Below are 24,517 nucleotides of genomic sequence, written 5' to 3'. Positions count from 1 at the left end.
CCACCATCATCATGCAATATACATTGTTGTCAGCACGGAATCCTCCCCCTTGAGCCATCATTATAAACATATTACCTGGCCACAGGGTTCAGCAGAGTCATTACATAAAATGTTATCATCTGAAGAACTGCGGATGTCATCAACGATTTCTGTTTGCCTGAAATCAGGGATGTGATCCAGGTACAATGCAGGAATTGCTCCATTCCCTCCAGGGTCCCCCAGGGCAGCTCTCGAGCTGGGCAGGAGCTGGGCCACGTTATCACAGGCCCCCAGAGGCCCTGGGGGGTAAAATATGGGATAATCTGCAGGGAAGAAGGGCCCCTGGCTGGCCAGTACATCACCAGACACCTCCTGGGTGCTCTGGAAACGGGCTGCCCAGAGTGGGTCCCGTGCCGCCAAGGCCTTGACACAGAACACGTGGGCCTTGCTCTTGGAGTGGTATTTGAGAGTCTCCACCTTGAATGGTCCGGTATAACCTTCTATTAATCTTGACCGCTTGTCCCTGACAGATGGGTATTCCCGGCAAGCACAGCAAAAGAGAGCCGTCTGCTCCTCATTCATGACCAACCACGGGAACTGCGCAAACCACGACTTCTGGATGGATCGGGGTTTGGAGGGTTTGCTGCTTCTTCCTGCACAGTCTCCCTGGAGGCTGCCTCTCTCTGAGCTGAAGTGGGACAGACAGGCTTCCTTCTGAGGAGGCAGGTAGAGTCCAGCTTCTCTGGATGGGCTCTGCATGTCCATTTCCTCCATGAAGCCCATCTTGGTTTTTCCTATAGAGAAAAGAGACAGGTGGAATTTTCTTTGAAATCCTACAGGTTGAGTCACTGCAACTCAGAGGTGCTCAGATCCACGTTCTATGAAAGCTGGAACCATAGCCACAAAGTGACCCACTGTGTCCCTGTTCTCTTCTCTCCGGCCCCCAGCCCCCTAGGCTCACTTTGCCTAACCCCAAAGAAACAAATGGACTTTAAGAAAAAGTTCCTTTTTTTCCCTAATATAAAGGACAGATACACCTGGTCAAAAAGAGAGCTCCACAATTTGACCTGTGCAGCCTAAGACAGTGGCACAGCCTTCAGGAGAGCAGACTTATTTACTAGAGACTGAACACTGAACTCAGAGAATGTAGGGTTAAAGAGGTAATTGAAGCAAACACCACCACTCCACACTTAGCAGGAATCCCCCTCTTTGATACCCTTGCCAGACAGGCATCTGCACTTGGCTCATGTATCTTCAGAGTGAGAGAACGCCCCCCACCCCCCTACTGGGCAGACAATTTTGGCCCCCAGAGAGTTCTCCTTGAGCTGCATCCATCCTGGAGCACCTCCCCCCTGGGAGGGCTACTTCAGCCCTCTCTCACACCACATCCCTTCTGAGAGGTGAAAACTCCCAGGACCTCACTAAGATTTTTCTTCTTTAAGCTAAACCAGAAGTTTCTTTATTCACGCCTTAGTTGAAATGCAGCTTAGACACCTCTAACTGCTCTCATGCACCAACAAGTTCAGATGCCCAGCAGGCAAGGACTTGACAGCATTTGCTCCAGGCCACTGGACCACAAAATGGTCCATTACCAATCCCGGAAGCACAAATCTACTAATAGACTCAATAGGTCCAAAGTTAAGAGCTAAACACAGCAAACACAAACCAAAACAAGTCAGTGTCTGTGAAGTCTAGGGCTCTGTGTGGTCCATCTGAGACAGGCCACAAGGGAGAGCAATCTTCCCTGATTCCATTCCTGGAGGAAGTAGCTCCACCTCCCCTTTCTGCGGTAGGAAGGGCTGGGTTAATGCTGTCAGACACGGTGATAGATGCCATCTGGCCTGGCTCTGGCCAAGCCAGTCCCTGAAGAGGACAGGCTTATCCAAGGAGGAAAGCAAACATCAATCCCCATGAGTTAGCAGCTATCCATTCATTTACCCGTTCATTCCACATTCAACTACTGAGCAACTGCTTGTCAGGCATCTTTCCTGGCATTGGGACTACGGTGGTAAATGAGACTAAGTCATGTCTTCACAGAACTTAGACTATATGTTTCTATACAGAAACATCTACTCTCAGGTAGAAATGCACTATAGGGAGATGAGAGCACGGAGAACGAGGTGTGCATGTCTTAGATCAAGTGACTGCTGGGGGAGGAGCAGCGTTCTCGTGTATAACTGGTGCACAGGGAGAAGTAGAGGACGAGGCCAGAGGCCTGGGGCCCAGCTTCCTGCTCCCTCCCTCCAGCGAAGCACCCCTCCTCCCGGGGCAGGTCTATGCTCACCTGGGTTGGGGCTCAAGTGACTCCTCTGACCTTGGACACTGGCGAGCCACGGTTCTGGCCCTTGCTCAAATTTATAGAACAGCTCCGGGCTGGCAATATTTGATCCTGAGTCAGGAACAAAGAAAAGCACTATGAGGTCGAATCCAGGTCACACAGGTTAAAAAGGTTATGAAAACTATTGGTTCAGAACAGAAGCTCAAACTCAAATGCTGGGGGGACCAGACAATAATCTGAGGAAACCAAGTGCGGGGGTGGGGGAAGGAGGGGGAAGCAGGGGAGGCTGTGGATCTGAGCCCAGGTAGGGGCAGCTGCTCAAATTCAGGAGAGACCATCAGTTAAATGCAGGGTCAGCACGGCCAGACCATCCCAGTTTTCAAGAGAAGCCAGAAATCCTATTTCTATGTGTTCCCCTCCATAGCTAAATACTGACAACTAACTTAAGTACTTTTTTAAATATATAATTTTATTGATTTATTTTTGGCTGTGCTAGGTTTTCTTTGCTGCATGGGCTTTCTTTTTAGTTGCAGAAAGCAGGGGCTACTGTTGAGTTAACGGTGTGTAGGCTTCTCGTAGCAGGGGCCTCTCTTGCTGCGGAGCACAGGCTCTAGGGTGGGTGGGCTTTGGTAGTTGCTGTTTCTTGGCTCTAGAGCGCAGACTGAATACTTGTGGTGCATGGGCTTAGTTGCTCTGAGGTATGTGGGATCTTCCTGGATCAGTGATCAAATCTGTGCCCCCTGCATTGGCAGGCAGTTTCTTTACCACTGAGCCCCCAGGAAAGCCCCTTATTTAAGCATTTTAAAGAAGTCAAACCAAAAAAAAAAGAGAAAAAAGGTGTAGGCCAAATCTGGCCCAGTGCTACTTTGCAACTTCTCGTTTAAAAGAATCATCAGTTTTCAAACTTTTTAGTAGACACAAAGAACGCAACCCCTCCATCCAAAGAGAGTTGAGACTGTTGGCCCCATAAACCTTAGACAAGGGCCAAGATGAAAAGAAGTAAAGAAATGCATGGTGATGGTCATCAAATTGAAATCAGAAGAATATATATGCACAAACACACAATGAACTACAATCACCTCTGTCCATGGTACCAGAAGTCTATCCACAGAGGAGAGAAAGGACATTCAGAAAATAAAAAAGATGAAAACTATCTACTTGGGCACAAATTTTTAAGTTGTTTAATTTCATTAAACCACTACAACAAGCCTGTGAAAAAGGAAAGCTTGTGAAGAAAGACACCAAGTCTCAAAAAGGCTAATGGGCTTGGCCAGGCCTTGTGGCAGAGCCGGCACTGAGACCAGATTTCCACGCTGCAGATCTGAGGCTTCTTCCACCACTGCCCACCACCTCCAGTGTCCTCTGGGCACTGAAACAAAACCCACCTTCCAGCAGCACAGTCCACAGGTGGGGCTCTCCCTGCCCCCGGCGCCCTGGGAAATGCTGAGGCATCCAGGTCTAGCCCTGGCACTTCTCTCGGCCAGTTTAAGTGGAGAAGAGAAAGCATGATGTGTGAATCCACAGGCAGTTAAGACAGATAGAGGACTGAGTGGATAAACAGTGTCAAGATGCTGGGGGATAAATGGTCAGATTCCAGACAATTCGCAAGCATGTCACAGTCAGACATGGTTGGGAATGCTGTGGGGAAGTGAACAGGAGCCATACCCAGAGATGCCACCAGCTTGTCAGAACCACAGATGTCCTTCTGCTGCTGACTCAGCAGCACCCACTCCTCCTGAAGCAAGTACACCGTGATGTCGTCAAACGTCACAGGAGCCTGGAAGGAAAAATGACACGAGGTAAGCACCAACTTCCTCCTTAGTCTTCCACGGCTGTGTTCACAATCACCTGAGGGCACCCTGGGAACAGAGGTGGGATCTACTGGGATCTACTCTGGAAACAGATCAGACTGGAGGAGGGGGCACCGTCAGTCTACACACAGGAGTGCACCTCATCGCTCTCCCCCACTGAGTGCAAGTCACAGAGGGAACGAGACCCCCTTCTTCTAGGGAGGGCCACACCCTGAAACCAAAGTGCTGTAACGAAGGCTGACTCTGGACTCTCACAATCCTCTCCCTGCACGCTCCTCGCCTGCTGTCCCACAGGACCCATTACTTCTCAGCCAGTGCGTCAGAAACAACCAACAGTGCTTCTTTTTGCAAAATCTTGAACGTGGTAAATATTCACTTAGGAAGATGTATCCAGTTTCTAGAAATAGTCAAATGTCACTGAGAATGATGCCTGTGAATGTTTCAATGATCAAGATGGGCAAGGCTTTAAAACTGAGAACTACATTCCATGGGGCTTGTAAAGGAGCTCGGTTCCACCAGAAAGGGGCAAGGAAATTCAGAAAATGTTTCAAGGAGTTCTGGATTAAGATGGCAAGTTCAACAAGTACACTGAATTTTGCTTCCTCCTGTGAATTTAAAAGACACCCTTCTCCCATGAAAAAACCCCAAACGATACACCCACTAGGATGGACAACACAACAAGGGGACAATAGCAATATAATTGTGCTAAATGAAAAACAGATGAAAAAGTAATAACTGAGCAGATCCAAGAAAACTGAATTCTCACCCAACAGTAGACAAACTGAGGAACAACCCAACTTACACCAGTAAATCAGAGGATTTATTGAGCCTCTCTAGAGAGAGACTCAGGCCTGGCCGCCCCAGGAACCATTGGCCTGGGAGTGAAGGCAGCAAGGCTAAAATAACAAGAGTTGGGGGAAAACTGTTTGCCAACAAATGCCAGACCCCTTACACAGGCTCCAAGATGGCAAGAGCCTCCTTCCCACATGGTCAGAGCTTCCAGTTAGAATTCTGGTTTTCCACTGTTTAGAGTCAGCAAACAACTGGACTACCAAGACACAGCAAAAGGCTCTTTCACACCTGACAGAGTCCAAAACAGATGGGGGTGTGGGGGTGGGGGCAGGGGGAGAAGGAGCTGAGGAAATGGATGTGAGGCAGGGAGGAAAACAATCTGTAAAAAACAAAAGTATCAATAGCCCCAGAGAAGTACGATATTGCAGCCATGAACCAAGTGGTTATAAAAGAAATAATCAGAAAACACTCAGAATCTGTTGCTGGTTATCCTTTTAAATTTTGTACCACCAACAATTATCAGCTACTCAAAGAAATAATATTAATAAATAAAATTCTCAACAACAACAAAAAACCCTCCCCCAAAGAAAAACATTTTGGGAAATCACATCCTTGGGGTATCGGCCGTTTCAAAGTGACAACACTGAGGGGACTATTTGGTAAGTCCAAATAGTCCAATGGCTATTTCCATTTATAGCAAATTATAGTATATTTTTTAAAATTTGCCTGTAACTTTATATTCCAATTTTAAGTACATGAAATATCTAACTTCAGCAAAGAAGCTTCTTGAGAAAAACAGTATACGTAATTCTTATAAGTCACTATTGATTTGTATATTTAAAAATAATTTGAGCATTTTTCTTGTAAATCAATATTTACTGCAGAAAATTTAGACAGAAAGCCCAAAAACAAAAAAAAATGCTTTAAGATCATCCACAATCTCCCCAATGAAAAAGAATTAGTATTGACATTTGATATGCAACTTGCCAGTCTTTTGTCTATGAATATGTATGAATGAACAGTTTTAAAAGTAACAATAGAATTGTACTGCCAATGTGTATGTTTTAAATAACTATTCACTCTCAGAGTGTCTTCCAAAGCAAAATATGATTATAATTCCAAAAAACTGCTGCAAGCACACTGCAGGATGGACTCCACTAAAAGCAGGCAATCAGACAGGAAACAGGTACACACAGGATATGGCCTAAGGAGAGCCAATGCGGGGAAGTGGGTAGAAAACCCTCAAGATTATAACGAAGGAAGATCCCAGGACTACTGCACACCAGGGCGACAGGGCAAGCTGTTCCGACCAGGACAGGTCAGAGTGTGTGACCAAGGGCAAGCAGGGCTCCCTGTTCATTCCACCCACCCTGCCTTCCTGAGGGAACAGGTGGGCAAAATGAAAGCCACCGGACCCATCACTCTATGAGTGCCACAAGGACGGAGAACACGGCCAGGGCTGAATGTTTAGATACTAAAGAAGTATCTTCCCACAAGAGCCTTGTGATGACCGCAATGTAAAACACACACCTACACACAGACACACACACACAAATCTGCTTGAATAGGAGGACTTTCTTACCTACACAGACAGCAAGGAATATCCCTGGATGTTCTATTTTAGTGATTCCTACTGTCTATAGGTAGAGCTGAGTTCTGAGCCCAGCACCAAGTTCCCTAGATCTGAGCCTGACTCCCCTTCCTCAGCTCTAGACATTGCCCCACCTGGAACCTCTACTGCAGTCAGGTCAGGTGAATATAATTGTAATCACAACCCTGTATTATTCCTTTCTTCCCTCCACACACCCAGTCTTCAGATTTCCCGATTCTGCCCACTTCCACCAACCCACTTAAGTTCCTACTCACAGTCCATCTCTTTCTCAAGGGATTTCCTGTCCACCGAGCGAAGCACTTCTGCTTCCCCTGAGCAGGAAGCCCTTATGATGCCTGGTGCTCGGAAGCCTACACTGATTATCTTATTTTATAACCACCTTCACCATCACCACCCTTCCTCCCATCACCACCACAGGATTTCATAGGCATTTAATTCATTTGTTCACTGAACACACATTTTATTTGTTTCTGTGTGTGCTTGGAGATCCTAAGATATAAAAGACACAATATTCATCAAGGAGAATAAAACCCCTTGGGAGGTGACAGACAACTATGATATAAGTGCAACAACAAAACTGGGTCCAGAGAGCAAATGAGAAGGGAATAATCACTTCTAGGGGAAGGGAAGGAGGTTTGCTAGAGGTCGGTGACTAGGAACCAGAGATGCTGTTGAGGCAATAAACAAATATACAATAAATACCCCTATCTGGCAGCACCACCAAATCTCCCAGCGGACACAGAACACGGTGTTCGTCACAGCACCCACACCTATAGCAGAAAGCCCTCTGCAGAGATGCTATCTTGAGTCATTCATTCAAAAAATACTGAGAACCTATTACATGCCATATATTGCTCCACTATTCTAGCTGGGGATATAGCAGACAGTAAGTCAGCAAACATGTGAGTAAATAAATAAATGTAAGAATTTTATACAGTGATAAGGGCTGGGAAGAAAATGAAACAGGATAATGGTATAGAGTGATGGGGAAGTCTTTGACCTCTATCCATTCTTCTGCAGTGACAAGCAAGACACCCCACACCCAATCCTATAGGCCAAGACTGCCTTTACTTAATAAATATCACAAAATAGCATCAAAGGAAGATTCTAATAATAGATCAATAATACCTCACATGGACCCCCCAGTCTTCCAGCTTTGAGCCAAAAGAGTGATATAAAGAATGGAACTTTCCCTGGCGCCTCAGACAGTAAAAAATCTGCCTGCAGCACAGGAGAACTCAGTTCAATCCCTGGATTGGGAAGATCCCCTGGAGAAGGGAATGGCTACCCATTCCCGTACTCTTTCCTGGAGAATGCCATGAACAGAGGAGACTAGGAGGCTTCAGTCCATGCGGCTGCAAAGAGTCGGATACAACTGAGTGACTAATCCTTTCACTTTTAGAATAGCACAGCTATTCTACTCAGGCCTTAGTTATCATCATTCATTTGCATATCATCTTACATGTCTAGTTTGTTCTGTAATCACTTTATCTTTGAATAACATTCTCATTCCCCAAGCTAAAAAAACACATACACCTGGAAAGGGTGTCCTTTTGATATCCTGCAATCAAGATTAGAATCAAGAATGAAATTTCCAGTCCCCAAGGTTTTAAATTAGTGATTGGGCCTGAAAAGGATTTCCCTCATAGCTCAGCTGGTAAAGAATCTGCCTGCAATGCAGGAGACCCCAGTTCGATTCCTTGGTCAGGAAGATCCCCTGGAGAAGGGATAGGCTACCCAGTATTCTGGCCTGGAGAATTCCATGGAAGACCATAGGGGTGCAAAGAGTCGGACATGACTGAGTGACTTTCACTTTCCTGAAAAGGACATAAAATTTCTCTTCCACTTCCCAAAATATTTGTAGTTCTCTCTTTTCATACTAAAGACTAAGAAAGGCTACAAATGGACAGAATCGCTTGAAATCAACCTCAAATCACTAATTCCAATTTGCAATGCCAATTGTTTATAGCCCTTCTTCCCCACTACATTTTGCTTCCCCTGTCCAAAATCAGGTTCAGTTTAAAATAAACCTCGGATATTACCTGAGGGCAAGGGCCATTTCCTTTACGTTTTTTGTATCCCCTAAAGCAGGAGTTGGGGGCTGCCCAACTCCTGAGTGAGTGAGTTGGGGCTTCCCCCTTCCTGAGCAAAGTCGCTCAGTCATGTCCGACTCTTTGTGACCCTATGGACTGTAGCCTGCCAGGTTCCTCCATCCACGGGGTTTTTCCAGGCAAGAATACTGGAGTGGGTTGCCATTTCCTTCTCCAGGGTATCTTCCCAACCCAGGGATCGAACCTGGGTTTCCTGCACTGCAGGCATACTCTTTACCGTCTGAGCCCCCAGGAAAGCCCTCCCAGTTGGTGCTAGTGGTAAAGAATCCACCTGCCAATGCAGGAGCCATAAGAGACAATGGTCAGATCCCTGGGTTGGGAAGATCCCCTGGAGGAGGGCATGGCAACCCACTCCAGTGTTGTTGCCTGGAGAATCCCATGGACAGAGGAGCCTGGCGGGCTACAGTCCTTAGGGTTGCAAAGAGTTGGACACGACTAAAGTGACTTAGCATGGCACAGCACAGCAAAGCAGGGGTCCCCCAACGTTCAGGATCTAATGCCGAATGATCTGAGGTGGAGCTGATGTAAGAATAAGAAGAAGTACACAATAAATACAATGTGCTTGAATAATCCTCAAACCATCTCCCACAACAGTCACCACCCTCCCCCCAACATTATTCCCCTCTGGTCCGTGGAAAAACTGCCCTTCAGATAGCCAGTCCCTGGCACCAAAAACGCTGCGGACCGCTGCCCTAAAGTGCTAAGTATGAGGCTAGCAGGCAGGTCATCTTCAATCTTCCTCTGGTTAGGTTGTTGGGCTTTATTGTCCTGGACTGTTTATAGGTTGTTACATCTGGAAAATGCATTGTGGAGAGGGCTGAGTAAGGAAAATATGCTTAAGCAAGGAGTAACTTCTTTTGTAATTCAAAGTCTTTCCCAGTCTTCCCAGGAATAAGTACAGCATCAAAATACCCTCCTGATTCTTTCTCTCTTTCGTCTGTGGGGCCACCCTGCCGCGCTTGTCCGTGTTACTGAGGTGAAAACTGCAGGAGAGTTCCTGGAGGAAAGTGGTCATTTCATATTTATCCTGTACTTCCAGAATCTCCATCAACTTAAATCCCTGACCACAAAGGCTCATTAAACGAGCAATTTTTTTTTTTTTTTTTTTTTTTAAAGAGACTCAATCCGCATTCGAAAATGTTTGCTGAAGACATTCCTCTTTGGCCAGAGAAGAAACAACCCTCAAGAACTAGCATCAAAGAATCTTAGAAAGATCTTAGTCCCCAAAGTCTGCCATGGTCTCCAAGTCAAGAGCATGCGACCACGCTGGTCTTTGCTGACAGACTCTGAGCTCTTAGCAATCCTGCCAAACCCACTTAAGTCTATCTTCAAGCACTCTTCCCCACCTTTTCTTACAACTCCGCTTCTTGCCCAAAGCCTGAAAAAAATTTATGGGACTATGCTTCTCAGAAATATTCAGATACTCCACGAAGTAGAAATTGGCAAGAAATATTCTAGATGCCAAGTCTTTTGCTTCTCAGCCCTTTCTTGGAAGAGACATCTAGGCAGGGCCAAGCCCTCACCCTGCCCTCCCCTGGCTCCCAGTAGTGGTGTCTTATCCAGCCTTTGAGGCTTAACCACCTTAAACCACCTTAAAGCCTTAAACCACCACAGGCCTCTTAAACGCCAACGCTGGGAAAAACGGGAAGCCCTTACGCATTACTCCACTAAGCGGGTCACCCACCCAGCACCAACGGGGCGACCAATCGGCAAAGCGCGGCTGAGCCAACCGCGGAGGGACGGAGCGGAAGGCTGCGCGGGACTCGCCGGGAGAGCGAACGAAGAGGCGGGCGAGCGGGCGAGTCCTTCCCTGCAAGGCTGGCTCATCTGCGCGGACTCCGCCTGTAGCGCCCGCCTCGCCGGAGCCCAGACCTGGGACCGACGGGAGGGGAGTGACGGCCCCCGGGCCCTTCCAGGCCTACCTTCCCCGACTCCCTGGGCTCCATGGCCCCGCTTTCGGTGGCCCGTGCCGCCCCCGCCACTGCCGTCAGGCCGCCCCCTCCCCCCGCGGCCTGGCCTGAGGAGGCCGCAGCCGCCGCCGCGACCACCTGAGAGAACCCGGATTCCCGGTGGGGAGGGCGCCCGAGAGGGAGGGAGCGCGGCCCGGAACCGGCAGTGCCTCCTCAGAGGGGGCGGTGGCGCTCGCGGTTCCCGGAGAGGCGCGCGGCCGGTACTCGCGTCGCACCAGGCGAACCGCTTTACGGCACCCGCCCAGCCCCGGGCATCATGGGAAGCGCAGTCCAGGCTCAGTAAGCGGCTTCGAGAGCCGCTTGTTGGCTTGGGGAATACAGGGTCTCGGTTGGACAGAGCGGTTAGTTCTCTACCCTCTCCACTCTCCAAGGCCCAACAGTAAGGGCAGAATGCTCTGATTGGGCTATAAGATTGCTTGTTCTTGCGTCTGTTCCTTCCCATTTTTGCCAGTAACTGCAGTTGCATAGGACTCTCCTGTCGGGGTGGTCTGAGGAATATGAAGGGAGAGAGGGTAAATACAGAATCACTGGACATTGGAGCAGAAGTGTCCAGCCTGGCTTCCTCCCTCTCCACTCCATCCTGGAAGCAAAGCTGGAGACCAAGGTTTGGTCCTGGAAAGTGACCCAAGAGAGCAGACCTTGGGACTTGGGAGGGTTAAGCAGGGAAGAGGAAAAATTGATGGATGGATACGTTTTCGAGGTGACTGCTGTAGGTATTGGGGGCTTCATTCCACTTCTAAGAATTATACAGAATGCCTCTCCCCATAATAGTCCATTGAACAATGGGAGGAGGGGAGCTCAGCATTCACCCATTGCTCCCATCCCCAGAAGTTGAGAGTTGCCCAACTAGACGGTAACTGCACTCGGTCCTCACACTTGTACTTCTAGCTGTGCTTGTATGGAGGCCAGGTGGACACTCTGTGGTCAGAAAGCCCTGGGGCAGAAAGCAAAAGAAGCTTGAAAAGAAGCTGCTGCTGCTGCTGCTGCTAAGTCGCTTCAGTCGTGTCAGACTCTGTGTGACCCCATAGACGGCAGCCCACCAGGCTCCCCCGTCCCTGGGATTCTCCAGGCAAGAACACTGGAGTGGGTTGCCATTTCCTTCTCCAATGCATGAAAGTGAAAAGTAAAAGTGAAGTCGCTCAGTCGTGTCCGACTCTTAGCGGCCCCATGGACTGCAGCCTAGCAGGCTCCTCCGTCCATGGGATTTTCTAGGCAAAAGTACTGGAGTGGGGTGCCATTGCCTTCTCCGTGAAAAGAAGCTATATAATGGCAAATCAGCACATGAACAAGAATGCTCAGCATCATCAGTCATTTGTTGTTGAGTCACTAAATTGTGTGCAGCTCTTTGCAACGCCATGGACTGCAGCATACCAGGTTTCCCTGTCCTTAAGTATCTCCCGGAGTTTGCTCAGATTCATGGACATTGAGTCAGTGATGTTATCTAGCCATTTCATTAGTCATTAAGGAAATACAAATTAAAATTGCAATGGGACACAACTTCTTACCCACTGAATGGGTAATAAAAAAAAATAAGAAAGATAACAGCAAGTGTTGGAGAGAATGTAGAGAAATGAGCCCTGGTACATTTTGGGGCAGAAGTGGGGATGGCATAGGGGCAGGGGAGGGAGATGTAAAATGGTGCAACCACTTTGGGAAACAGTTTGAAAGTTTCTTAAGAGGTTAAACTTACCATATGACCTAGCAATTCCCACTGCTAGGTATATACCCAAGAGAAATGAAAACATGACCACACAAAGACTTGTATAGGAATGTTTATAGCAGCTTTAAATGTTTATAGCATGAGTTTGAGCAAGCTCCAGGAGTTGGTGATGGACAGGGAAGCCTGGTATGCTATAGTCCATGAAGTAACATAGAGTCAGACACAACTGAATGACTAAATTGAACTGAATTGATGGCAGCTTTATTCATAGTAGACCAAAAACAAGGAAGTACTCAACTGTCCATCAACTGATGAATGCGTAGATAAAATACGGCATATCCACACAATGATTACTATTCAGCAACAAAAGGGAACAAGCTGCTGGCACATGCTGTAATATGAAAGTGTGAAAGGAAAGGAAAATAAAAATGGAGTTGGTATTGCTAAGAGAGCTCTTGAAAATGGAGCTGAGAGTCCATTAAGGGCGTGTGACTTATTCATTTCTCAGCCTGGGTGGAATCTGATCTTTTGACTTGTTGGCTTGGGGAATACAGGGTCTTGTTGATTTGTTGGTTTGGGGAATACAGGGTCCAGAATACCTTCCAGAAACTCAAGATACTAACCAGACCCTTACCCTAAAATATGATCATCTCTTTACTTCTTGGATCCACGGACAAAGCAATGTTGCATGCTATTTTAGTTAACAATAATTGTTGCTGCCATCAAGCCATCAACAACTGTAGCCACAGCCCCATGGTGTACCCTGAGGGGATTCAGGATGGAGGAAAACAGGGTACTGACCCAAATAGTTAAGATGCATAGGTAAGGGATAATTTCAATGAACCCAGACTCTTGCATCTTCCCATACATAGAAAAGCACTACAATCATTAACTGGAGATATCAGTATTTTGTGATTAGCAATAATCGATTGATGTTCAACTACATTTTTTTTCCTCAGAAAAATCTATTATTCCTCCACTGCCTCAGAGTTCCTCAGAGCTGTCTGAAAGTCTGTCTCCCAAAACATAGTCCTCAGTAAGGGCTCCAAATAAAACAGGCAATTTTTAGGTAGCGTGTTTTTCTTCTATTGACAGGCCTTCTTTAAAATGACTCCTGATTCTTAGTATTAGTAGTGTGCTCAGTCGTGTCTGACTCTTTTTCAACCCCATGTGTAGCCCACCAGGCTCCTCTGTCCATGGAATTTTCCAGCTAAGAATACTGGAATGGGTTGCCACTTCTTACTGCAGGGGATCTTCCCGACCCAGGGATTGCATTTGCAGGCGGATTCTTCACCACTAGCACCACCTGATTCCTTATCGACAACTATTTTCTGATTCACATCAGACTCAATCCACTCTCTCCAGGCAACTTTAAACAACCTCGTGGCTCTTTGTTTTTATTAGCAGAACACTCCTTCAGGGTTACCCGTATTCATGTCTCCTGAATTGTAATTCTTAAGGTTCCCAATAAATTTATTTGCAACCTCCTGTATTATTTATTTTGCTTGACAGATGAATCTCAAAATCATCATGCTAATATGAAGGAGCCAGACATTTATATGAAGTGTCCAGAACAGGCACATCTCAGTTCAGTTCAGTCGCTCAGTCGTGTCCGAATATTTGAGACCCCATGGACTGCAGCAGGCCAGGCTTCCCTGTCCATCACCAACTCCCAGAGCCTGCTCAAACTCATGTCCATAGAGTTGGTGGTGCAGTTCAACCATCTCATCCTGTCAGCCCCTTCTCCTCCCACCCTCAATCTTTCCCAGTATCAGGGTCTTTTCCAATGAGTCGGTTCTTCGCATCAGGTGGCCAAAGTATTGGAGCTTCAGCTTCAGCATCAGTCCTTCCAAAGAATATTCAGGACTGATTTCCTTTAGGATGGACTGGTTTGATCTTCTTGCAGTCCAAGGAACTCTCAAGAGTCTTCTCCAACACCACAGTTCAAAAGCATCAATTCTTCAGTGCTTAGCTTTCTTTATAGTCCAACTCTCACATCCATACACAACTACTGGAAAAACCACAGCTTTGACTAGACGGACCCAATAAAACGGATTGTTTTATACAATCACTGGGCCTGGAGGTGGGAAGAATGTATCGTATATTGGCTTGAAATAATGCAAATGTTCTAAAACTAGCCTGTGGTGATGTTTGTGTGTGTTTTCTATAAAAGTCAACTTTTATAAAACTTTGTGTTTTCCATAAGTCATCAATGTGTAAACTCAAAATGGGTGAATTTCATAGGATCTAAATTATATCTCAATAAAACTTTTCAGAAGGAGGAAGAGAAGCAGACCTCAGCGTGAGATGAATGTATCTTGCATGGAAATGCCTGCCAGAGCTGCAGCTGCCATCAGATGGGGTGAGGGATGGGACCTGGGGCCCTAGAGATGTCTCGTACCAGAAATCTTAAGACTTTACATCCCAACTGCTAAAGATGAGGTATCTGAGGCTCAGATATGGGAGGTGACTCGCCCAAGTTCACTATCATGAGCGATTCGCAGAGGTTTCCCAAGTGACAGTCCTTGTACAGGTCCAGGCCAGGGCGCAAAACCCACCCTCCCACCCCCACAACTCCCAGCCCGCCTCCCCTCCCCTCTGAATCCTGGGATGCAGACTCTGTACACGGGCTTGCTGCCAATGTCACTTTATTTGGAATACGCTAGAACTAGAACAGGGGATGGGGGGCGGGGCATGGGAGGAGGGGTCATGATGGCCAGTGCAGGCCTCATCCAGGGAAGCCGTCAGCGCTCTGAGAAATCACCTCCTGGAGGACAAATAAGAGGGAGATGCGCTATCAAAAGAGGCAGGGTAATCGGGCTGGGAAGGGATGGGGCTGGAGAGAGGGAAGGTGCTGAGCAAACTGGCAGGAGAGGAAGGGAGAGCCGCCAGGAGGAAGACCGCAGTCACGGTGAGCTTCTGCCCCAGGCGTTCTCAGCGCCCTTCCATCTCTTTCTCACCCGCCACACTGTGTGGTGGCCTCGGGTTAACATGTACCAGGTGTTTATAGAGAACCTGGCACTTCGCATACAGCCTCTCACCAAGTCCTCCCAACAAGCCTGTGCAGATCGTCACCCGGGTGTAAAGACGAGGTCATGGAACCTCAACAAGGGAGGAAATGGATGAGCTGGGGTTCGAACCTGATGTGCCTGACCCCGAACATCTGGGCTTAAGTGTGACTGGAGAACAAACCAACAAGAATGATAAGAAGGGGAATGGAGCAGAGCAGGACTCGGAGGAGGAAATTCACGCGAGGGGCTGTCGGGTAACGCGCCCGGCCTGGCCAGCTCCTGGCCTCAGGTGACCCCCGACCCCGGCCTAAGCCCCGGCCCCGCCCCACCTCCCAAGACCCCGCCCACAAAGAACCCCGCCCCTCCGGGAGCCCCGCCCACACCCACCCTGGCAGGCGCTGCACTGGCAGCTGTGAATGACCGGCAGCACCACCAGCTCTGTGCGGCCGCCAGGGCAGCGCAGGTTCAGGATGCGCACCGGGTTCTCAGGGTCTAGGCGGTAGCTACAGCAGTCACACTGACTCTGCAGGTACGGTTCCTGGGCGAGAGGGAGCAGGTGGCTGAGCTGGGGAGGGGCAAAGAGTTTGCCCAAGCCACCTGCCTTCCCTGGCCTTTCCTATCCAAGACAGCAGAGTGCAGGGAGAACCAGATTCCAAGATCTCAGCTCCCAGACCTCTTCGCCAAATAGGGAAGCCAGGCGGGGGGCGTGTCACCACCAAGCCCCCAGTTCTCCAAGAAGCCCACCTCCTCCGTTCCAGGCCCCACCCATCTGAGCATCCAACAACTTGCAGGTTAAACGAGTGCTTTTTTAACGCGCTCATCACTGCATCCTGGTAGCAGCGGGGGAAAGACACGGGTCTACTTCTAAGTGTAGTTGAAGAGACAGAGTAGTAATTTCTGAATCTACAAATAATGAAGTCCTCAACTGCACAGTCCGATCCTAAGTGCAAAGTGAGTTCTAACTCCAAAGCAGGCACTCTTGCTTTATGATTATACAGTAACTCTGTGACTCCTGCTGAACGTTTGATTTAATTTTACGTGTAATTCTAACTTTATTTTTAAGTAGGTCATACATTCATACAATACCAAGTTAAAGATCGACAACAGAAAAAAATTCTCCCCCTGATTCTATCCCACTGCCACTTACTTTTTCCTCCCCAGAAAAAAAAATGTATTAACTGTCCTCTCCTCACTCTGTGTTTTTTAAAAAACCCAAAAAGTGATTTGAGAGGCATTTCCAGAAGGTTTCAGGAGTGCTCGGGGGAGCAGGAGAGTGGCCACAGGTTGAGGACCAGGTGGGAAAGCACCTTTGTCTTCCAGGCATAGGTTACTTTGGCTAGGTGGGCTGAGGCAGGGCCAGGATCCGAGTGAGGCTCCACTCTGGCTGGATGCTGGGCAGGTCGGAGCCACAGCTCTCCAGGCTCAGGGCTGGGGGAGTCAGGGTGACACAGGGCTCCTGAGGAGGTCGGTGCCAGGAGGGTGAGCGCAGAGCGGAGCTCTGTCTCAGCCTTCTGGGCAACATCCAGGACGAGACTACCGTGGATAACATCTGCCCTTCAGCCTTCGCTCACTGTATCACGGGTTAACTCAGCACCTCCCTGCCTTTCTCTGTTGTTCTGGCTGGCCTGTCTTGAGGGGCATAGTGGGCCGAAAAGTAGGTGCCAGGGGCTGTGTGGGGCCACAGTAGGGAGGAGCAGTATAAAAGCCCCAGGAGGGGCAGGAGGCAGGCAGCAGACTCCAGAGCCCAAGCCCCACTGAAAGTCGCCGGGCCACCTGGCTCTGATCAGCTGTAGGCCTGCGAGATGACTCTGTCGCTCATGTCCCCTGGGCTCTGCCTGGGTTCTGGGCTCACAGCCGCAGGCCCTGGGTGTCTGCCGGTTGAGCTGCCTCCCTGAGCCGGCAGGCCCCCCACCCCGTGCTCACCTCAGGCAGGACGTTGGTGCTGGACGGGCAGTGCCCGCTGCAGTAGTTCACTTCCACCTGCTCTAGGTAGCAGGCGCCCTTGGTGAGGTTGCGAAGCTCCGTGAGGTGCCTGCAGGAGACGGGCTGCTTTTCTGTAGGGGAGGGGCAGGGCAGGGAGTGGACCATGATGAGGGGACTTCATGAGGCAACAGAGCGTGGACCCGAGCAGGGCAGGCTGGGTGGGGGTGGCCTGGTATTGTGACGCAGTGCCGGGGGTCTTCACTCTGCTAATCTGCATGGTGGGGAGGACGGGGGAAGGTGGCCTCCCCAGGGCAGGGGGTGGGGGGGAGAGAAGGGCCCAGAGCAAGCAGGAGGGGCCCCCCGCCCGGCGTACCCGGAGCCTCCTGGCGGCAAGTGGGACAGCAGCTTCCAGGCTCCTGCACGGCCGTCTCACCCTGCAGATGGAGGGGGCACCCCAGTCCGCTCAGGAGGAAGGCCCAGTGCCCCACACTGCCTGCTTGAGGCCCTGAGACCACCCTTCAGGGAGGGACCCGGGAAGGAGCCCAGGGCCGCGGGGCTCAGGTGGGTACCTGGGCACAGGTGAGTGAGGGGCAGTGCTGGGTGCAGACACTCTCCCCGTTGACGCAGCGGCAGCTCTCACAGGCCTCCTGCCACTCGGATCCCGGCTGGGGAAGGGGGGCAGAACTTGCTCTCCATACCTCCCTCCCCATCACAGACTTTTCTGTTGCCCAGCCCCCCACCCCGAGCCCACCCAGGGGCCTGGCCAGGGCAGTGGCCTGAGACCAGCGTCGGCAGCAAGGGTTTCAGGAGGGAGGTGGGCCCCTGAGGGCCAGAGATGGTCCAAGTGTGCCAGCCGCTGGCCAAGCTGCCTGCTGCTGTGGGTCCGGGTACAGGGGTAGGAGCCAGGGACAAACCAGTGGTCCAGAGCCCTGGGTCAGGAAGGGCCAGGGGGCACTGAGGGCCGCAGTGGCTCACCGGGTGGGGGCGCCCGTGGTGCCAGCACTCGCAGAGATCCACGGGCACGCAGGGGCCCTCCTGGCTGCGGAAGTGCCCGCGCTGGCACACACAGCCCGGGGCCTGCCTCCCATTGCAGTTGCCCTGGGTCTCTGTGGCGTTGGGTTCCTGGCACGTCTGCTCGCAGGGCCCCAGCTCCCCGGGGGCCACCTGCTGCCACGTTTCTCCAGGGGGGCACTCTGCCAGGGAAGACCACCCATCCCACCACTCAGGTCAGCCCTGGGTCCAGCCTCCACCCTCCCCCTCCCACACTGGGCACCCCAGGTCCCTCCCCGCTCCTCAGCACTGCCCACTCGGCTCCAGCAGCCTCCAGATATCTTGGTCTCCAAACCCACCTCTCTGCTCCTATCCACCCTCCCACATAGTAGTGGGGCCCAGCTTGGTGGCTGGGGGGTAGCACTGGCCCCTCTCCCCTCATCAGGGCAGCCTAGCCTTGGATTTGGAGGGACCAGCAGGAACCTGGGCAGCCCACATCTCACCCTGACAGTCAGTGAGGGAGCAGCTGAAGGCTCCACCTTGGCAGACGCTGGGAAGACAAATGCTCTCTTCAGATGCCCGCCATGCCCTCCTCCCCACCCCCATTCTCTGCTCCCCACCCCCACTCTCAGCACCCCACCCCGACACTGTCCCCACCCACACTCCCCGCCCTCACCAGTGGGTGCAGTTCTGGGTGAGCAGAGTCCCTGGGGGCAGCTCTCGGTGCTGCTCTTCAAGAGTCAAGGTGAGGCCCCAGGGCAGAGACAGCTGGGTGCACGGGCACTCGGCAGGGGGCACACACGTGCCGTTGTGCAGCAGCTGAGGCAGGGCAGGTTCGAGTTACATGTGACCACCACTCCTGCCCCCCCACCAGCCTGGTCCCCCACTCGAGAGTCAGGGCACAGCACCCAAACCCACCTGCCCTCTGGGGCAGTCACAGCCAAGCTGGCAGGGTTCCTGCATGCAGGGGGTGCCAGGCTGCAGATGCGAACAGAGGCGTGGGCACGAGACAGTGCAGGCACTGAGCACCTGGCCAGGTGGGCACTCTGGGGGTGGAGGGGAAGCAGAGAATGAGGTGGAGTCCAAGGGGGGGTCCTCAGGACAGGCCCCAGGCTGGGCAGGAACCCACCACCCTGGGCACTCACCGGGGCAGGGCTGCAGGTTACAGTCCTGCCGTTGCTCCGTGTCCTGGGCCTGGCATGGTGCCACCCCGGGGCCCTCCTTGCAGCTCCGATGTCTTTTGGTGGTGCCCCCACCACAGGGAGCAGAGCAGTTGCTCCAGGCTGACCAAGGCCCGAGGGTTGGACACTCATGGGAGGAACACGCCAGGGACCCGTTGACACAGGTGCTGGGGGCAGGGGTGTGCAGAAAGGGCTCAGAGCCCCGAGAGTCAGGATGAACAGCCTTTGCTCCCCAACAATGCCCCATAACCTTGAGCTGGCTCGAGCCTCCCACCCAAAGCTCCCCGTCCCCGTGTGGCCATTGGAGGGCATTCGTACCAGTTTCTGCAGTCCAGCCGCACCACCTCAGCCGGGGCCAGCGCCCAGGAAGCGTTGGGGCTGGGGAGGCCGCAGCGGCAAGAAGACACAGGCACACAGTGCCCATCCTGTACCAGCTGGCCAGGGGGACAGCGGCAGCCTGGGAGAGGGGGTGAGGGGACAAGCAGGATGTGGCAGGCGCACACGGGGAGCCCTCTCTCAGCAAGAGGGATTCCAGCCCCTGGGGCAGCCCTGGCGTGCCCTTCCTCCCACCCCTCCCACAGGATCAGGCCTCTCTAGGCTGCCCCGTGTGTGGAGACCCCCCTTGGGGACCTCTGAGGCTGCCCCAGAGCACCCCAAGGACACAGCACATCTTGACCAAGGCTCACTCAGGCAGGACCCCCAGCTGGTCACTAAAAGTGACCCAGGGATCCACTCTGCTGCCCTGTAACTCATGACCCAGCCGTCCGCCCACCCCAGGTCACAAGCTCTTGGGCAGCAGGAGGCAATGGGCTTCCCCAGAGTCCCTGGGCCGGGCGGTGGGCATGGCCTGGCCACCTGGGCGGCATGGTCCCTGCAGACACTCCACGCGGTCCCAGAGGTCGACACAGCTTCTTGGGCACTGGTTGGCACAGTCAGGGGTGGGCACGGTGTCCTGGGCCTCGCAGCTCTCTCCTGCGGACCAGAAGGTCAGAGTCTGGCCTGAGGTGTTCTCGAGTCCCCAGCCTTCCACGGGCACCTCCAGGGGCTGAGGCAGCAGCTCCCACCCCACCCCAGAGGCCATATCCCCGGCCCCTCTTTCAATGCTGGATCCGTTACCTGGGCAAGGCCCCATGTTACAGCTCTCAGTCTGAGCCCATGGCCCCCGGCAGCCTCCTCCAGGGGGGCCTCCGGCCTCTCTCCAGCGCAGCCGGAATCCCCCACTGCAGGGCACCTGGCAGGGGCTCCAGGCCCCCCAGGGACCCCACTGACATAAGTCTGGGGAGAGAAAACGGGAGTCAGTACCCAGGCCCACCCCCCGCCCCCTGGCTCCCTCTGCAGCCCTGAGCCCCCTTCCTCCTCTTCCAGCTGCTGCCCCCTCCCAACCTCAAATCCAGCAGACCCTGGAGTCTAGCAGGAGGATGAGCCAGCCAGCTAAGGGCCCCCCCACCAACAAAACATGAATAGCGGAGCCCAGCCCTACCCGGCCAGGCCCCGCCCCTTACAAGACCCCGCCCATTCCCAGCCCCACGTGGCCCCGCCCCCCCATCACCTTGGCAGGCTCCAGGATCTGGACAGAGGCGTTGTTGGCTGAGTGGCACAGTGCAGAGGTCTGGGTCCCCGGCCCACGGCCTCCCCGTCTCAGGGTCCAAACAGAGGCGGTGGCGGTGCTGCTCCGAAGCCAGCGTGGGGGCCGAGGTGGGGAACAAGCCAGCTGTGTCCTGGGGCCAGCGCTCCTCTAGGGCAGTCCTGGAGGCAGGGGCCAGCAGGCCGAGGGGCAGGCAGGGCCCACAGGGTGACCACTCAGACCAGCCGCTCAGAGGCAGAAGACCTAGGAAGGGCGGCTTGTGAGTGTCCTTCCCAGGGACTCCCCCCACCAGACCCAGAGACCACAGTGGATGGGGAACAAGAGGCTCCTGTTGTGACCAGAAAGTTCCAGAAACAGGAGAGCCGGAGTAGGGGGACCAACCATCCTGGTTTGTCTGGGACTGTCCCAGTCCTAGAAATGAAAGTTCCAAGTCCCACTACCACCCAGTCCTGGGCAAAAAACCACCCCCACCCAAGTCCTGGGCAGAAATCCAGCCCCCTACCCGAGTCCCGGAAAAAGAGGGACAGCTGGTCTCCCCGGTCCAGTCACCTTGACAGCCTTGGCTGGTGCACTCTAGCTCCCCGCGCTGGCATTCACTGTGGGAGGGGGTGGTCAGGGTGGGCTCCAGGAGGCAGGACCCAGCCCAGAATGGTGGGTTGGTGGGTTGGTGGGTGGGGGGCTCATGTAGGGGTAACCTGGGCTCTGGGCTCATTTGGAGCAGGGGGAGGCTGGGACCTTGGGGCTCTGCTTGGCCTTCTCTGCGGGGGTCAGGCCGCCCTGCGGAACCCCTCCTCCTCCCTGGTCCAGTCCCTGGTCCCAGACCTCTGATGCCACCTCCCTCACCCCCAACACTCACCACTCTTTGCAGCCCAGCTGCAGGCGGTCCCCGGGGGCCAGGGTCACCCCAGCTCCTTCTCCTGACACGTGCTGGCAGTTACACTGTTCTGGGGGTACGCAGCCTCCGGCCTGCTCCAGTAGCCCCTGTGCAGAAGGGAACAGGGGACAAGGCCTTGTGGCATCTCATCGTCACCCTAATGTCCACCCATGCCTGGCCCCCAGCAGGTGCCGTGCGTGCTGCCGAGTCAATGGTGTGGGCAAACGGCCGCCTGGCAGAATGTGCAGTGCTGTCCAGATGAGAGGTTCAGAGGGGAGGGGAGGAGGTGCGGGAGAATGGACAGGGGACCCCTCCTCCTGGGGCGTCTCCCCTGGCTCCACTCCTCACCTCAGGGCAGTAGCAGCCAGGCTGGCAGGGCGGCAGGTCCTGGCAGAGCCAAGGGCTCAGGTATGTGGCACAGAGTCCAGTGCAGGGGGAGCCGCAGGCCTGGAACTCGAAGGGAGGTGCACAGCTGTCCTCTGCAGGGGGAGGCAGGCAGGCAGACAGGCTGGTGCAGGGTGCAGCCCAGAGACACTGTCTGCCCCCCAAACCCAGAGGGCACAGTGCGTGGTCCCATCACCTCCCCTTGAAGTCACCCAGTAAGAGTGCAAGATACTGCCCCCCTGCGGTAGGTAAGGACAGACCAGTGTTGCCCCATCCATGCCCACTCAGTCCCTGTAGGCACCTCCAACTGTTTGGACCCAGAAGAGCCAGCAAGCCGCAGGGGGTTCAAGCCCTGGCAGGTAGCTCCCGGGATTGGCAGGTGGGAGGCAGAGGGGTGGAGATGGAGGGCAGCTGGAGTAATAAGTGGGCAAAGACCCACCATGCCTGGGGCAGCTACCAGTGGACACAAAGCCACAGCTGGGGGGCTTCACTGGTGGCTCAGTGGTAGAGAATCCACCTGCCAATGCAGGAGACACGGGTTCGATCCCTGGTCTGGGAAGCTCCCATGTGGCAAGAAGCAACTAAGCCCGTACGCTACAACTACTGAGCTTGTGCACTAGAGACCAAGAGCTACAACTACAGAGCTCATGTGCTGCAACTACTGAAGCCCACGTGCCCTAGAACATGTGCTCTGCAACAAGAGAAGACACCGCAATGAGAAGACCAAGCACTGCAACTAGAGAGTAGCCCCCACTTGCTGCAACTACAGAAAAGACACACACACACACACACACACAGCCACAGCTGGGCCTGTAGCTGCAAAGTGAGAAAACCACGGTGAAGGCTTGTGGGGCAGGGTGGGGACGAGCACCCGAGGGTGAGGCAGGGAGCAGCTGGAGCAGGGTCCCAGCCAAGGGCAGGGTCGGTGCAGGCACGGGCAACCCCTCTGAGGACCTGGGCACCCTGAGTATCACTCTAAGAGGAGCTGGCGGTGCCCCCTGGGGACCCCAGGAGGCCCCTGCCAGGGTTCGTCTCCCCAGCTCCCTGCTCCCGGGGCCTCACCGGAGCAGTTTCCCATGAGGCAAGGCCGGAAGTGGCCGTCCAGTCGAGTGCAGGGGGTGCCCACCCCGGCACCCCCGGGCGCGGGCCGCTGGTGTCGGTAGCGCTGCTGTACCAGCACCTCGCATGAGCACCGCGTCCAGCTGCTCCAGCTGCTCCACACACACTCCTCTAGGGACCAAGCGGGGCCAGGGCTCAGCCAAGGGCCTCTCTGAGCTCCCCAGCCTCTCTCCCACCCACCCTCCCCTCTCATCCCAGCCCCAGCCAACACCCTGAACAGGCAAAGGGCCAAAGGAAGCCAAGAATTCCAAAAGGTCCCAGCTGGCGGGCTTCCCTGCCACCCAGCAGTGAGGGTCACATGCCACAGGGCTCTAAAGGACTGATGGTGGAAGAGGGAAAACACTGAAAAAAGTCTTGAGAGGAGGTGCGTGCTTGCTCAGTCACTCAGTCGTGTCTGACTCTTTGTGACCCCACGGACTGTAGCCTGCCAGGCTCCTCTGTCCATGGGATTCTCCAGGCAAGAATCCTGGAGTAGGTTGCCATGCCCTCCTCCAGGGGATCTTCCCAATCCAGGGATCAAACACAGGTCCCCTGTGGCTCCTGCACTGGCAGGCAGATTCTTTACCACTGAGCCACCTGGGAATCCCTTGGGAGGAAATAAACAGACGTATATTTTGGGGAGATAATCGGGAACTTGATTATAATAATAAACATTCTCTGGATCTTGCGCAGGTAGGAGACAGAGAAGGGGGCTTCACTTCTGACACACACTCACCCAGGCAGGGCCCCACGTAGCAGGCCTGGGTGTCCAGGCGCGGGGAGGTACTGTTGCAGGCGGGCTCAGCCTCGGCCAGCAGGCAGGGGCAGGACGCAGAGCGAGAGGCCAGGCCCGGGCCGCAGCTGCGGGAGCAGGGCCCCCAGGGGCCCCAGGAGCAGGCATCTGGCAGCGCCGGGCAAGGCCACAGCCCGCAGCGCCGGCTCTGGGCATCGGGGCCCAGGCAGGGGGAGCCCCCTCGGGGAGGGGCCGAGGCCACACAGACCCGGGTGCGGACCTGGTTTCCGCCTCCACAGGAGACAGGGCAGTCAGACCAGGCGGACCACGGCGTCCAGGCCCCGAGCCCTGCGGGAGGCAGCAGGGAGGTTAGAGAAATCAGAGGAACAAAGAGGCAGAGGGTTGGACGGGACCCTCAGCACATAGGGGCCAGCGGTTGGAAACACGGCAGGAGGGAAACACAAACAGAGCTGATAAGCGGAGGCCAAGGTGGAAGGGCCAGCAGGGTAGGGGGTTTGGGAATGA

General features: G+C 53.4%; 2 protein-coding genes across 5 annotated transcripts in view; both read right to left on the bottom strand.

The window, feature by feature from the left end:
- The window catches only part of ZNF862 (zinc finger protein 862), a 33,446-nt gene extending 22,678 nt beyond the window's left edge, over positions 1-10,768 (bottom strand). For 3 of the 4 annotated variants that reach the window (XM_006072238.4, XM_006072239.4, XR_006553005.2), the window contains exons 1-4: positions 10,506-10,768; positions 3,923-4,034; positions 2,264-2,368; positions 76-773 (exon numbers count right to left, since the gene is read on the bottom strand). In XM_006072238.4, coding sequence (XP_006072300.3) covers positions 76-773; positions 2,264-2,368; positions 3,923-4,034; positions 10,506-10,529 — 939 coding nt within the window. In that variant the 5' untranslated portion in view covers positions 10,530-10,768. The remainder of the gene's footprint in view (positions 1-75; positions 774-2,263; positions 2,369-3,922; positions 4,035-10,505) is intronic. The other variant, XM_025292074.3, reaches the window with a different exon arrangement.
- Positions 10,769-14,848: 4,080 nt separating this feature from the next.
- The window catches only part of SSPOP (SCO-spondin), a 52,995-nt gene continuing 43,326 nt past the window's right edge, over positions 14,849-24,517 (bottom strand). Inside the window, exons 85-103 of the mRNA XM_044947027.2 lie at positions 23,996-24,340; positions 23,224-23,391; positions 22,126-22,256; positions 21,760-21,884; positions 21,453-21,499; positions 20,868-21,146; positions 20,435-20,593; positions 20,174-20,290; positions 19,637-19,775; positions 19,283-19,485; positions 19,056-19,183; positions 18,814-18,956; positions 18,641-18,687; positions 18,123-18,340; positions 17,717-17,812; positions 17,521-17,581; positions 17,148-17,278; positions 15,612-15,762; positions 14,849-14,980 (exon numbers count right to left, since the gene is read on the bottom strand). Of these exons, the coding sequence (XP_044802962.2) occupies positions 14,958-14,980; positions 15,612-15,762; positions 17,148-17,278; positions 17,521-17,581; positions 17,717-17,812; positions 18,123-18,340; positions 18,641-18,687; positions 18,814-18,956; positions 19,056-19,183; positions 19,283-19,485; positions 19,637-19,775; positions 20,174-20,290; positions 20,435-20,593; positions 20,868-21,146; positions 21,453-21,499; positions 21,760-21,884; positions 22,126-22,256; positions 23,224-23,391; positions 23,996-24,340 (2,711 nt within the window). The 3' untranslated portion in view covers positions 14,849-14,957. The remainder of the gene's footprint in view (positions 14,981-15,611; positions 15,763-17,147; positions 17,279-17,520; positions 17,582-17,716; positions 17,813-18,122; positions 18,341-18,640; positions 18,688-18,813; positions 18,957-19,055; positions 19,184-19,282; positions 19,486-19,636; positions 19,776-20,173; positions 20,291-20,434; positions 20,594-20,867; positions 21,147-21,452; positions 21,500-21,759; positions 21,885-22,125; positions 22,257-23,223; positions 23,392-23,995; positions 24,341-24,517) is intronic.

Source organism: Bubalus bubalis, chromosome 8, assembly GCF_019923935.1.
Source record: "Bubalus bubalis isolate 160015118507 breed Murrah chromosome 8, NDDB_SH_1, whole genome shotgun sequence".
Classification (NCBI taxonomy): Eukaryota; Metazoa; Chordata; class Mammalia; order Artiodactyla; family Bovidae; genus Bubalus; species Bubalus bubalis.
This window is presented reverse-complemented; position numbering and strand designations above follow the sequence as displayed.